Genomic DNA, 15589 nt, shown 5'->3' with positions numbered 1-15589 from the left:
ATGTGGCATGTCAGGGGGTCACCTTCACTTAAATCGGATGTTCCATTTTTGGTTGGAACTCCGCTTTAAAAAACAGTGGTTATCTGTTTTGTTAAGGAGTGGGCTGGGAAGCTGGCTGTCGCATCCTTAACAATGGTTGAGTCATCAGCTGTCAGCGGTCTTCCCCCACTGACAGCTGAATGGGTAAAAACTTGAAAAAAAAAACCATTGTGCGGCCATCCCCCCTCCCCCAAATCCATACCAGACCCTCATCAAGTCTGGTATGAATTTTGAGGGGAACCCACATGTCAAAATGTAAAGAAAAAAAAATGGCGTGGTGTCTCCCCCAAATCCATACATGCAGCCTAGAAAGAAGGGGGGACGAGCTCTCAACATCAACATGAGAGCCTCAGCGCCTTGCCCCCATTTATTAATACAAAGCAAAGTTGGGATTGAGATGCCGGTGGCTTCCAGATTCTGATGACCATAGGTCCCCACAACCACCACCCAGGGGAAGAGGCCCTTGTCCCCATCAACATGGGGACAAGGTGCTTTGGGGTGAGCAGACACATTTTTGTATTGCCAGCAATGTGTGGTTGTTTTTTTTTTTCCATTCAGCTGTCAGCGAGGAAGACGGCTGATGACCCATTGGTTGTTAAAGACGCAACAGCCAGCTTCCTGGCCCGCTCCTTAACGCTGCAGCTGCAATTAGGCCCCTTTCACAGTTGGGTGGTGGTGGCGGTAAAGTGCCCCCCCCCCCTTCTTTTTTTTTTTTTTTAGCTGCGCTTTACCGTCAATTACGCAGCGCTTTAACACCCCGCTAGCGGCCGAGAAAGGGTTTAAACTACCGCGGTGCCCATTGATTTCAATGGGCAGGAGCGGTATACACACCGCTCCAAAGATGCTGCTAGCAGGACTTTTAACGTCCTGCTAGCGCCCTGAGGGCTTTCACACTGGAGAGATGGCAGCGGCTGTTATAGGTTGCTTTGCAGGCGCTATTTTTAGCGACCCAGTGTGAAAGGGGTTGTAGTGGTTTTTGTCTGGCGCTTTTACAGCAGTGCTAACTTTTGCACCATGTTTGTGCTGGTGGCCATCTCTGACCCCCATCTTTTGTCATGTGTGCTCCTACTTTTTCATGTCTCTAAGCAGAGGTGTTTTCTCCCGTTATGCAAGGATTAAAGGGGTTGTAAAGACAAAAATAATTTCCTCTTAAATTAAAGTCTGACAGTAGCTGATAAAGTAAAAAGTAATGTTTTGAATTATAACTAGTTTGATACCTGTTGAAATCGAGCCGTTTTATTCACCTCCTTCACTCCTGAATCGTTATTCTCACTGACTTCCTGGTTTGCGGTGCGCATTCATTCTTGCTACATCACGGCCTAATGGGAACTACAGTTCCCATTAGGCTTAGCCTCCATGCCTGTGAGGGATAAGAGAGCATCTTCACGCAGGGCTGTAGTCATAGGGAGGGGCTGAGCACATTCTGCTTTCCACCATGCAAAACGGCTCGGATGCTGGTGGAAAGCAAGAAGAGGAGAGACAGGAAATGGCCTTTTCAAACCTGGATTACTGTATTTTGGAGAACAAAAGGAAAAACAGGGTAAGTGATATTTAAATGCTCTAGCTTACAGCAATCAATTGATCTAATAAAAAACAAACCTTTAGTGTTCCTTTTAAGGCTCGGTTGACACTTGTGCAATCAGACATTGCATGTGATTCACACTGCATTGCTGTGCAGATCACATGCAATGCGAATTCAGCCATACAAACTGGCTGAAATCGCATCACACCACAATGGTGCAGGACCTGCAGTGGAATTGGATTGCATAGGTGTTTATACCCATGCAATCCGATTCCTTCACCATTTTACAGTTCGCACTGCAAACCAATCTGGGGGTGTCATTACCTTTCTATTGACACCCGCAAAAGTTTGCAGAGGGCAGTGTGAATTGCCTGCCAGTTACATGCGATACAGGAATCACACTTGTTCCCGCATCGCATATGTGTAACCCGGGACTAATTCCTTAGGTGCAGTTGTTGTAATTTGTAGCTTGTCAAACAAATAGAGATTTCCATATATATTTGTTTGACATACATTGCCCTTCCATTGCTCCTTGCTTCAAAGACGAGCTATAGGTTGGGGCAGTGGCCACTTTTTTGCAATTTGTAGCTTCCCTGAATGCAGAGGCTATTTATGTGATTTTTATTTTTTTGAAAAATAGAAAATGGTTTCCAAAGCTTTCATAATGGAATCTTCACAGGTAGACTAGACTAGCAAAGAGTCACAAGTCAGTCATCCCAGGAGAACATCAAACAAGTAACGTAGTCAACCAAGAAGATAATAGAGAGAATACAGTGCATCCGGAAAGTAGTCACAGCACTTCACTTTTTCCACATTTTGTTGTGTTAGAGTTATTCCAAAATGTATTAAATTCATTATTTTGCTCAAAATTCTTCACACAATACATTATAATGACAACATGAAAGAAGTTTGAAATCTTTACAAATTTATTAACCACTTCCTGGCCGCCGTATGACATACTGGACTTTGAGCGGGGATATCTGAATGATACCTGCAGCTACAGCATCATTTAGATATCATCTTTTAGTGCCAGGGATTCCACACCATAAGAATGATTGTAGCGGCTGTTCCACCGCTTGACCGTTCTTACAGAATGCGATCAGCAAGTTGAAGAACGGAGTCTCTGATTGTTCGGAGGATGGGCGTGATGTTATGTCACGCCTGGCCTCTGCATTCAAAAAAACGGCGCCATCTCGGCTGGGAAGCTGAGATTGCGTTTTTTTTTTTTGGGGGGGGGGTGGGGATTTTCAGACTTCCCAGCCTAGTTGTGAGATGTTTTGACCCCATATCTCACTGTAAAGAGGACCTGTCATGCTTATTCCTATTACAAGGGATGTTTACATTCCTTGTAATAGGAATAGAAGTGATCAATTTTTTTTTATTTAAATTTTTTAGGTGTCAACCTAACAAAAAAAAGTATAGTTAACAGATTATATATATATATATATATATATATATATATATATATATATATATATATATATATACATATGAAAACGGTGTTCGAACTATACATGTGAGGTATCGCCGCAAACGTTGGAGCAAGAGCAATAATTTTGGCTCTAGATCTCCTCTTTAACTCAAAACATGTAACCACTAAAAAAAAATGTAAGCATCGCCTATGGGGATTTTTAAGTACCGAAGTTTGGCGTCATTCCACAAGCATGTGCAATTTTGAAGCGTGACATGTTGGGTATCTATTTACTCGGCGTAACGTCATCTTTCACATTATGCAAACAAATTGGGCTTACTTTAATGTTTTTTTTTTTTTTTTTTTCCAAAGTCGTAACAAGTGAAGCAAGTGTGCATCAGTTAGTCTAGATCTGGTTGGAGCTTTCAGATGTTTCATTCTGTTTTTTTACCTTATTGCATTCTATGCAGTAAGGTAAAAAACCTGCATGCAGCTTCCCCCACAGCCCCCCCAAATTTTTGCCTGATCGCAATCCAGCGATATGCATGAGAGCTGAGGCTCTCTCCACATTGGGGGAGGAGGGCTGTGAGGGTCCCATGATGGGGGAGGAGGGTTGAGAGGGTTCAGGGATGCTGGAATTTTCTTCAAGGATAAAAATGGCATCCTCCAGGTCCCTGTGCTCCTCCTCTACTTCCTCCAGGGGAGAGGTATGGGCACTCTCAACCCTGGATGGCGTCGGTCGCCCTGCAGCCGACGATGGCCCAGCTCCCTCCTGCACATCTGTGGATGACACAAACCATTCACATGTTGGTGGACCCACACACTTGTCACATGTTCCCTTCCACCCCCTCACATGCTACACACCGTATAGGAGATGAAACACACTTGCCTGGTGTCCGGAGTCGTTCCCCTCCATGCCCTCCACCTGCTCATGCTGCAGGCATTGGGCGATAATCTCGTCCTCCAGGGTCAACCGCACAGTACAGGGTGGTCCTCCTCCCGTGCCCCTGACATGACTTGTTATTGCACCCAACTTCTCATGGACCTTCCTTTTTAAGATCATTGATCTTCTTTTGGATATCTTGTGTGGTCCTGGTGGCATTGCCCACGGCACTGACCTGCAGGCTGAGCTTCGTCAGGATCTCCTTTTTGCGGGCCTTGCTTGTCTGGTTACTGAGGGCACCATGGAGATACTTATCATGTGCCACTATGCCCGCAACAATAATTGCCCTCTCCTCCGGGCAATAGTTTCTCTTCCTCCGATCCTTCTTCTCGGTATTTGCACCAGCCGCCATTGCTTAGCAAAAGTAGGGGGGGGGGGGGGTCAGGATGTACTTTTGCGCCGGACGGGCGCATGTCTGGGCGTATTTATGGGCTCGGCATATCCCAGGAAGTTGGGCCGGGCATATATCACTACTCCACGTTCCGACCATCATTTGCATAAGGTCACACCCACTTACACTTACGCCGACGAAATTAAGTTACGCCGGCGCAACGTTAGGAGCAAGTACATTGTGAATATTGTACTTGCCTCTCTGATATACGTCGGCGTATCGCAAATGAGATGCGCTACGCCGGTATAAAGATGCGCCAATCTACCCCAATATGTTTTAGTCTCACGTTTTCATTAATACAATACCTGGTAATCCTTTCATGAAGGTTCTTTGTTTTAGGCTCTTCCTGTTATAAAGTGACAACGCTGTGCCTCACAATTGCACAGGTGGTGTTATTCTCTTACAGGGGATTATGGAGACTGCAATTAGTTGTTTGTGACAGGCATTGTCTACTGCTGACACAAGAGAAATGCCATTTAGCCATCACTGACATGCATTCATGTAGAAAGGCGCTACAGGGGATCAGTAGCACTGAGATGCAACAAAAGATGCCAGTAGTATAATACGTAGTACATAAATAGTACCTAAAGTGTTCATCTACTTTAAGCTTATTTTGTTTCTTATTTCAGTATTCCTTAAGTTCCAAGAGATCAAGTCCTGATGATGGAAATGATGTGTCTCCTTATTCTTTGTCTCCTGTGAGCAACAAAAGGTGTGTGGTAATTTCAGAGATTATTATCATAATGCATGTTTTACTCTTTTGGGAACCTATTCATTGTTCTGTATCCATATGGAATGTCTGTTAAAGTTCCTACACAAATTTGTCTTTAGAAAAATATGTTGGGAACCATAAACAAAAGCAAATTTAGGGGAAAAATTGACATTCCTTGCTATGCAAGAAAGTAAGTGTAAACTGTAAATCTCGGCATGGAATTCTCAATGTTAGGAGTAAGGCTGGTTGAACGAAAAAAATTAGCCGAATCCACATATTTGAGGTGGTTCGGGGGAATCCTTGCCGCTGTGGTAGGACATTCTGACAGCGAGAGCCTGCCATGCCTCTAGAATACAATGACCAGTGTTGTCAGCAGCACTGATCGTTTGTAAAAACCTGACAGGCTGGTTACTTGCTAGCCCATACATGGGTCAAGATTTGGACAGTTCCTGCTGAACTGGCCGATTTTCGAATCCCGTATGGCTGGCTTAAAGAGGAAGCAAACTTCCTCTGCTGACATTTTTTGATGGGTAAGCCTCTAAGGCTTACCTATAGGTATTGTAAATATCTCCTAAATGTGTACAGTTAAGGAGATGTTTAGATAAACGCAGCCAGTGAGCCAGGTTCTTGAGTGTTCTCTGCTAATATTGTACTGTATAATATTACCTAAGTTTTACTTAAAGTGATTATTGCAACACTTTTTAGTATTGATTCAGCTTATTGTTAAGATTTTCGTTTTTGTCTTGCAGTCAAAAGCTTTTGCGTTCTCCACGAAAGCCTACCCGAAAGATTTCCAAAATTCCATTCAAGGTGCTTGATGCCCCTGAACTGCAAGATGATTTCTACCTCAATCTAGTTGATTGGTCATCTCTTAATGTCTTAAGTGTAGGACTGGGAACCTGTGTGTATCTGTGGAGTGCATGCACTAGCCAAGTAAGTAGTAACAGTTGGATGTGCATTCGTTTATATCTAATACTGCTTAAAACATGTATTTTTCTCTTTCGTTCATAGACGGACACAGCATTCTTTGACATTAGGGTTATATCCGCTTTCACTAGGAGAGTTTAGGCAGAAAAAAAGCACTTAAAGTGTTAACAAACACAAACCTCAGTGCAGCTCCTCCCAGGGGGCGTGGCCCCCCCCCGCTATAACCCACACCCTGCTCTAACAGCCTCCAGTTTTTTCCTGCCTAACGTCAGGAGAGTCAGGCACTCTGGAGTTCCTGTACTCTGGAGATTTTTTTCTTGCGATTTTCTCGCTTTTTATTATTTTGTTCCTGCATTTTTGGAATCCTGTGATTCTTCTATCAACAGCCGACTGGGTGACAGGCTGGGTCCTCGGCCCTTGTAGTCCCCCCAGGTTCGGCCTTCGAGCGTGTGCCGGCCCTTAGCTCAGCTTTGGGACGTCCACGACAGGCCCCATTGCTCCAGGGGCGGCCGGGGAACTTCGGTTCTAGGGCACACATATGACCGGTCTCTATGGCCTTGTCACAGTGTGTCCGGCCGACAGCCATGCCGTTTAGCGGACGTTGGATCTGTCTGGGATACCTCCAGCCGGTGGTCGCAGGACGGGTAAGTAGTGGCCTCTTGCTCAGGTAAGTGGTCTGGCTGGAATTTTCCCCTGGGGAGGTCGACTGAGGGTTTGCCCTGCTTTCCTCTCTCCCTTTTTTCCTCTCCCTCCTTCCCAGTTTCTGGGTGACGGCTGTGAGGTGGGGGCCCCGCTTGGGGGGCTCAGTCTGACCTGGGGGCTGCTACTGCTGTGGGTGCTGTGTTTTTCTGGGCTGCCATATGTGCGGAGGGGGTCCTGTGGGCCTGTGTACTGCGTGTGTCACTGGGGCTTTGCTGTGTGTTTTTTTGAAAAAAACGCCGTTTTCGGGCGCCATTTTGCCGCTGACGGCAGTGTTTTATGGCGCAGTTGTAATTGCGGCGGCCATTTTCTCGGAGCCCGCAGACATATCGGCGGCCATCTTGATACAGCTCTTGTGCCTAGGATGACGGCACCTACGGCTCTGCACATTTTCCTTTTGGATGGCGCGGCACAGGCAGCGTTTTTGGCTCTCGGCAGCGGCGGTCTGGTCGGACGGTGAGTCCTCCGGGGGGGGTTTCCCTGTTCTCTGTGGCGGCTGGGGGGATGTCCTGTGGAGCCTGCCAGTACTAGGGGATGTTAACCCTTAGTGTCCCTGTTCCTGCGGCCTCCAGGGATGCTGTGCTGGCAGTCCCTGAGGCGTTTTGGGTCAGGATGGGAGTGTTGGAGGGATGTGGGAATTGCACTTGTTCCCCCCTCTGCCTCTCTCTGGGTATTTTTTCTGACAGGGAATCAGGCCTCGCTGAGGCGTCTGGTTTTGTTTTTTTGTCAGTAGCTGCTGGCTGAAGTCCACACGGACTGTGAGGATGGCCCTGTTGTTGGGGCTCTTAACACTGCGGTGCGGGTTACCATGGTTAGCTATGGTGGTTTCGGAGGTGGCATCAGTGGTGTCAGTCCCTTTTGGGTTCCGTGCCGCCCCGCACCGCAATATGTGTTTTTTCCTTGTGTTCCATGTCTGGAATATGTTGTGCAAGGATTGGGATCAGTCGCAGGGTACAAAATGCTTTGCGGTCTGTCCCCTCTTTTTTGGGGAGGATTCCTGTATCAGGGTGTCTCTCTCTCTCTCTCCCCCCCCGCCCCCTGTGTTCAGCTGGGTAGCTTGTTTTTGAAACAAGGCTGCCACATTACCTGGGGAAGGGGCTTCCGCTTTTGGGGACCCCGCTGATAGGGGTGCTGTGAATGTGGTCGCTCCATATTCACAGCGGGGGGGGGGGCGGTGGTGAGTCCGGTTTTGGCCGGGACTCTGGTGTCGCAGACGTTTCCCGGACGGGGAGCTGGAGGCGCAGAATGCTTCTATGACCTGCGTGGTCCTGACCGACCAGTTGGTACTAGGTCAGATATTTGTCTGTGTGTCGACCCCGGATATGCTCCCCTTGCTCTCCAGGGCATCCGCCTGCGCCATGTTTTCTGCCCTGCCTTGTATGGCTGGGGGTTGGTCTGCGGACGGTCTTTTCAGTAGTCCCTGGTGGTATTGCCCTGTGGGGGTGTACGCAGGGGTGTCTCTGATTGTCATCATAAAGGATGCCACGGGCGGTGTGAGCACTCTGCTCCCGCAATCTAAAAAAGGGTAGGTGCCTCACTGTAGGCGAGGGCCCTCATTTACTATTCCCCATGCGTTTTTTTTTGGTTTTCGCCCGCCAAGTGCGGCAGGAAAACATTTTCAGGGGGCTAGGACGTCCACTGAGGACACAGGCGCCCCGGGTGCCGCAAGCCCAGCAAGCCTGCTTCCGCTTGGAGGTTTGCCTCCGCTCGCATCTCGGGTGGGGGGCTGGCTCCGCGAATTCGCGGCTCGGTGGAGGTCTCTCCTCTCTGACTGTTGGGGTTGCGAGGTAGTTTCCTCTGAGTGCGAGACAGGATTCTCTCTTGTCTACCACACAGGTTTTTTCCCTCCATCCTCTGGCTCGCCGGTTGGCTCTGTCAGGGGCTGTCCAGGATCTTTTGGTCAGGGCAGTGAGGGGCTGGCGCCTCCCTTTTGGGTTACGGCGCATTCGACCAGGGCGATCGGAGCCTCTTGGGTTTTCTGGCATCAGGCCTCTGTGTTACAGGGGTATATGGCAGCGACCTGGTCGTCGATCCACACTTTCAAGGTCTTACGAGGTGGATGTGTGTGCATCTTCTGATGCCTCCTTCGGCCGCAGATATTACAGGCGGCGTTTTATGGTAGGAGTTTCTCCGTTGAGCAACTCCCGGTTTTGTTTGGGGTGTAACCTGTTTTGCTGTGTTATTTCCCACCCCTCGAATTTTTTGACACTGCTTTGGGACGTCCCTAATGTCAAAGAATGCTGTGTCCGTCTATGAACGAAAGAGAAAATAGGATTTTTGTACTCACCGTAAAATCCATTTCTCTGAGTTCATAGACGGACACAGCACCCACCCCTCCTTTGTTTGTACTGCTTGTTACGAACTGAGGCTGTTAGAGCAGGGTGTGGGTTATACCGGGGGGGGGCCACGCCCCCTGGGAGGAGCTGCACTGAGGTTTGTGTGTGTTAACACTTTAAGTGCTTTTTTTCTGCCTAAACTCTCCTAGTGAAAGCGGATATAACCCTAATGTCAAAGAATGCTGTGTCCGTCTATGAACTCAGAGAAATGGATTTTACGGTGAGTACAAAAATCCTATTTTTTTCTCAACCATTGAGAGTAACTGGAATTCATAGTCAGTCTGGTTATACTTCTGCCTACGGGAGGTTTTCAACTCTGGGAAAAATTTGTAAGCTAGCCCCTGTATAACCCCTAATGTACCCAACATGCCTCAGTTTTTTGCTAGCATCCTAAGAGGTTGGATGTTATTTATTTAGCTCTGTTGAAAATAGTATATTCTTTGCTAGCCTTCTCAATTTATGTCCCCCCCCCCCCCCCCCCACCTCATGACTTAGTCATATATTTTTTGCTACTCTGCTGCTTGAGCTGATCTCTACATAGCAGGAATAACTGTGGAGGCTGTACCCAAGCCCCCCTGGACTGGAGTTGCAGGCCTAGCCTGGAATGTGACCTTTGGGTACTGGGATCTGCATTGCAGCATTTTCCAGACCTTGATGTATTAGCCGCAGAACACCCTGAACCTGCATCCGAAAGACTTGGTGAGAAAAGCGAGTTGAACTGATGCACTTTCAGTTACCGCAATATACACATTTGGGCTTTGTTTCCAATTTCCCTTTATCACCAGTTTTGCCGCGATAAGAGTTTAAGCATAATGATCAGTCATTGATCTCATCGGCTGTGTTCAGTGCTGCCTGCCATTCAGCCTGGAACCACATGGCGTTCCAGTCTACTTGTTTGCTTAAAGTTACTTGGTTCCTCGCCCACCTGAAACCCCGTTCAGCTGCTGGCGTTCATGAATATTGAGGCCTTGCCTTGCATACCACTCTGCAGATGCAACATATTTTTGCTAAGGCACACAGAGGACTGTCTCACTGCCATGGGTGATCTAAGCCATACACTTTATTTATTTTTTGGTTCTGGAGACATTTGAGCAGTATCCCCAGAAGAAACAGGCACTCATAATCCGGACCCTTGGACCCCTGTTGTCACAGGGTGCTCTAATTGAAAACTACCATGTCAAGCGAGGTTCTGTTAGCATTAGTCAAAGTTGAATCGGAGCCTTAAAGCGGAACTAAAGTCTCCATATTTGCCTCTCCGGAATCTTATCCTGAGTACCAGTCTCTGCGGCCTCCCATGGTGACAGTTCTCTATCTTGCTAGGACTTCATCCTATCTGGTTTGGATTCAGACATTGATTCTTCAGGTTTTTCTGAATTAGACCGTTTCCCCCAAAAATTTGGGGTAGCCTGTGGCTTGCTTAGAATTTTTTCCTTTTTGTCAGTGTCCCAGCATCATCCTGTAGGCAGCAGTATAACCATGCTGTTTCTGAATTAATGTTCCCCCTAATTGAATCAATAGAATTTTACAGTAAGTACAAACATCTCACATTGTCGTTTATTTCAGGTGACAAGATTGTGTGATTTATCTGTAGAAGGAGACTCTGTGACATCAGTGGGTTGGTCTGAGAGGGTGAGTATAATTACCCAAATTATTACAGGGATTGTGAAAGTTTGAATTAATCAAGGAATTTATTAAATGTTGACGTAGTAGAAAAATGTTATGTTAATTTAATTGCTTTCTTCCCAGGGGAATCTGGTGGCTGTGGGTACACACAAAGGTTTTGTGCAGATTTGGGATGCCTCAGCAGGGAAGAAACTGTCCACTTTAGAAGGACACACAGCTAGAGTTGGTAAGGTGGCTTATGTTAAGTGCGTTTCTACGCTTGGCTAACAAATTTAGTCAAGGATGTGTACCACAAAATGTACTTCCAGCAGTTCAATTAGAGCCAAATATTTGAATCTGTTTCATCTTTTTCTATGGTAGGGGCTTTAGCTTGGAATGCAGATCAGCTTTCCTCCGGGAGTAGAGACCGTATGATCTTGCAAAGAGATATTCGCACACCACCTGTGCAATCTGAAAGACGGTTACAGGGTCACAGGCAAGAAGTTTGTGGCCTCAAGTGGTCCACTGATCATCAGTTGCTAGCATCGGGAGGAAATGACAACAAGGTATAATTTGTTTCACAGCTTTATTGATAATTGGTAATTTATTAGACGAAATTTCATGTTTTGTTAAAAATCTTTGTTTCTCACAGCTCCTGGTATGGAATCACTCAAGTTTAACGCCTGTCCAACAGTACACAGAGCACCTTGCTGCAGTTAAAGCAATTGCTTGGTCTCCTCACCAGCATGGTCTTCTTGCATCAGGAGGAGGGACTGCTGACCGCTGTATCAGATTCTGGAATACACTTACTGGTCAGCCTCTCCAGTGCATTGACACAGGCTCTCAAGTCTGCAACCTGGCCTGGTCAAAGCATGCTAATGAACTTGTAAGTTTAAAAAGTATGACATTATTATTATACAGGATTTATATAGCACCAACAGTTTGCGCAGCGCTTTACAATGTAGAGGGGGGACAGTACAATTACAATACAGTTTTATACAGAAGGGCCCTGCTTGTGGAGCTTACAATCTAAAGGGAGCTGGAAGTGGTAAAAAAGGTAATGGCTACGGGGGATGAGATCTGATAGCGGTGGCTCGGGTACAGTTATTAGGTGGATGTGCTTCCCTGAATACATTTTTGTTTTTAAGGATCACCTAAAGGTGTACAGGGTGGGGGCTGATGGACATACTGGGGCAAGGGAGTTCCAGAGGATGGGAGAGGCTCTGGAGAAGTCCCGGAGGTGAGAATAAGAGGATCTAATTTTAAAGACAGCTTGTACTTTAGAGAAGGCAGTGTTGGCAGCAGTTAAAGCAGAACTATACTCGCCTTTCTATGAAAGCTTACATTTTGGCCTTTAAATATTTAAAGTTTTTATATGGTGCTGCACATGTGATCAGTTAATATACTAGCCAGTGGATGCTTTGAAAGTTCAGTTGAAAGCACACACAGCTCTGACCAGTTTATTCAGTGCATGCCTTGACTGTAACTGGTTTGGGAAACAATAGGTTTAGTTACACTTTGAACTCCGCACACATCCTGCTGCCCCGTTTAAAATTATTCTAACCTTACCCAAGTTATGCACTCTATATTCCACATAACAAGAATTTGTGCCTGGATAGCCAACTGGCTACATTGTGCAGAACCGTTGCATGTTCCCCTGTACCCGCAATTACTGGTCTGTGGCAGTGAATTAAGATGACAGGGGAGCATATTGAACAAAAAGCTGCTGACTATTCTTCCTTTTAAATCTAAAGTGTAACTTTAGTGTTTAATACAAATTGGTATCTGGAAAGCTGTTATTTCATAAGACACTTGGGTAGATTCAGAGAGAAGTGCCTAAACTTGCGGCGGCGTAGCTTAGCCTGTTTAGGCTACGCCGCCGTAAGTTAGCTAGGCAAGTACATGATTCTCAATGTACTTGCCTGCTAATATACGGCGGCGTAGCCTAAAGCGGGCGGGCATAAGGGCGCCAAATTCAAATGTCTTGGAGGGGGGCGTGTTTGATGGTAATGAGGCTTGACCTCACTTTTTTTAAGTTTTTTTTTTTTTTTTTTTTTTTTTTTTAACTGCGCATGCGCCTACATTTCCCAGTGTGCATTGCGGCTACGTACGCCGCACGGGCCTGTTGATTTCGACGTGGACGTAAACAAAGTAAATCCCGATTCGCGGACGACTTACGCAAACTACATACAAAATTTGAATCTCGCGGCGGGAACGGCGGCCATACTTTAACATTGTTATTCCACCTAATAGATGGAATAACTTTAGGCCTGCTAATGCCTTACGGAAATGGCGTAAATCGACTGCGGCCTGACCGGTGCTTGCGGCACCTGTATCCGCCGACGGCCGGGCGTACGTTCGTGAATCGGCGTATCAACTCATTTACATATTCTACGCCGACCGCAATGTAAGCGCCACCTAGCGGCCATCCAAAATATTGCAATCTAAGATAGGACGGCGCAAGCCGTCCTATCTTAAATATGTTTAAGCGTATCTCTGTTTGAGCATACGCTTAAACATAAGTCGGCGTAGATTCTGAGTTAGGTCGACTTATCTACTGATAAGTCGGCCTAACTCTACCTGAATCTACCCAACTGTCTTTTTTGCAATAAATGCTTCTTTCCTTCCTGCTAGCAAGTTTTTTTTTCGATTTGTACCCCGCCAATCTCAGTATTAATACTTTGTGCTTCACTCGTACTCTCTTTCTTCTATTGTCTGTAGAGGGACCAAGCTTTATGATAGTTGATCAAACTAGTGTTTTACTGCCACCTACGGGGAGAGAGACACTAGGCGTATGAAAACTGAAGGTTTTAAAGGAGTTGTAAAGTCTCTCAAGGTTTTTCACCTTAATGCATTAAGGTAAAAAAAGTTTGTTCTGCAGCTGCCCCCATAGCCCCCTTTTTTCTTAAATCGCCTTTCAGGACAACCCTGGAGAGAACGCAGCTCTTTTTCAGGAAACACATGTGATCCTTTAAAATCCCTCCCCTTCCACCATGGCATCAGTTATTGTGTTTCCTCCGCCATGGTGGAAGCATCATGGGGAACCAGGGAGCTGAGCTCTCTCCAGGGTGGAGGGGGTAGGCATACCTTTTTTCTTTTGTGCTGCTTGGAGTGCAGTGACCATCCCAGCCCCCCTCAACTGTGTAGGGGGTGTTCAGAAGTCCCCGGTCGTTCCTGCTCAGTGGAGCGTTGGTTCCTCAGGAGGCGGCGTCAAGGTGCCTGGAGGCTGCGGTATGACTTCGGGTGTCGGGCTGTTTCATTGCAGGTGAGCGTCCGCATGTCAGCTTCCGGGGTCCCGGCTGGCGGGGTGACGTCAGGCACGGTGACGCGGCTTCCTGTGGGGGCGTGGCGCTTGTGGTTCCCAGCGCCTGGAACGCAGCGACCAGGGGGCGGGTCTTTCGACCGGCGCTTCCGTTTCTGGCCTTTGTCGATGACGCGGAAGCCAGGAAAATGTAAAAACCCAGCTTTTCTTTGGAGCTCCGCTGCGATCTCTGCAATATGGAGGAGAGACAGTCAGCGTCGGCGGATACAGGCGCCGCAAGCACCGGTCAGGCTCAGGTACAACGGTGCCTTTATTCTTTACCTTATGGGCTTTGTTGTGTATTGTTATTTCTCCTCCCTGAGGGAGCCTGAGGTTTATATTCTCAGCCCTGGTAACTGAAAGGTGATGGTTGCATTAACACTGTGGACACTTTTTTTGGTGGTGGTGATAAAGTCACTCAGGGTGTTTTTTAGTTGTATATATAAAAAAAGGGGGGGGGGTGTTTTTTATTATTTATCTCGTTGCAGGAAAAATCTGTAGGCAAAACTAGGCACTTGGATCCACAGAGAAAATGTCCATCCTGCAAGAACCCTTTGAGAGATTCATGGCAAAAGGCGATGTGCAGGTCTTGCATTAAGAGTTTGGTTGAAGAAGAAACAACTTCTCAGCAGTACAAGGATTTATTTTCCTCAGTACAGGAACTCACAAATTCTTTAAAGTTCAGTTTAAAACTTTTTTGACACAAGGTCTGTAAGTCAGGCGGAGCCTCAGCAACACCCATCCAGCCCAAAGTCTCCGTATACAGACAAACAGAAGGGGACTCTGGGGATGAAGGGGCTAGCACTCTCCCCTCTATCAGAGATTCGGAGGAGGAAGAGGAAGAAAATCTTAGTAGAAGCTCCAGATATAAATTATGTTTAGATGAAGTAGATGATTTACTGAAAGCAATATACACTACCCTGGATATCCAGGAGGAAAAGGTACAATTGTCCACGCATGATATGATGTACCAGGGTCTGGACGACTCTAAGCGGCGAGTCTTCCCAGTTCATAGAGTCCTGACGGACACGATTAAAAAGGAGTGGAAAGACCCTGAAAGGGGTCCCTTCTTTTCCAAAACCTTTAAAAGGAGGTTCCTTTTGAAGATAAAGACACGGAAGTGGTGGAACAAGAAACCAAAAGTGGATGCGGCCTTCTCACAGGTGTCACGTCGCACAGACCTTGCCTTCGAAGATATGGGGGTCTTGAAGGACGCAATGGACAAAAAAAGGGCAGAACTGAACGTGGCATCTCTGTCAGCAGTCCATCTGAAAGGGTCTCAGAACCTATTGGCAGACCTCCTAAGCAGAAAACGCATAGTGGAGGCAGAGTGGAGCTTGAATCAGGAAGTCTTCACAGCAATCTCCCAGGAATGGGGGCGACCACAAATAGATCTGTTTGCCAGTCAGGAAAATGCAAAAGTTCAGGAGTTCTTCTCTCTTCACAGGGAGGATCAGGCGGTGGGCATAGATGCCTTGGCACACCCATGGCGTTACCAGCTGTGCTATGCTTTTCCTCCCTTTTTCACTAATCCCATTAGTTCTGAGGAAGGAACTTCTTCAGGGAAGAAAGAACCAGCCTGATCCTAGTCACTCCCTACTGGCCAAAAAGACCTTGGTTTGCGATACTTTTAAATTTAGCCACAAAACCACCATGGAAACTACCTTTCAGGAAATACCTTCTTTCCCAGGGTCCTGTGAACCATC

The 15589-nt window shown here is 46.8% G+C and overlaps 1 protein-coding gene across 2 annotated transcripts in view; it reads left to right on the top strand.

Moving 5' to 3' along the window:
* The window catches only part of FZR1 (fizzy and cell division cycle 20 related 1), a 76987-nt gene that overhangs the window by 47280 nt on the left and 14118 nt on the right, over positions 1–15589 (top strand). For both annotated transcript variants that reach the window (XM_040322593.1, XM_040322592.1), the window contains exons 6-11: positions 4936–5018; positions 5768–5951; positions 10544–10609; positions 10727–10829; positions 10964–11148; positions 11235–11468. In XM_040322593.1, the coding sequence (XP_040178527.1) occupies positions 4936–5018; positions 5768–5951; positions 10544–10609; positions 10727–10829; positions 10964–11148; positions 11235–11468 (855 nt within the window). The remainder of the gene's footprint in view (positions 1–4935; positions 5019–5767; positions 5952–10543; positions 10610–10726; positions 10830–10963; positions 11149–11234; positions 11469–15589) is intronic.

This window comes from Rana temporaria, chromosome 1, assembly GCF_905171775.1.
Source record: "Rana temporaria chromosome 1, aRanTem1.1, whole genome shotgun sequence".
NCBI lineage: Eukaryota > Metazoa > Chordata > Amphibia > Anura > Ranidae > Rana > Rana temporaria.
Note: the sequence above shows the minus strand (reverse complement) of the source record. Positions and strands in the feature narration are given on the sequence as shown.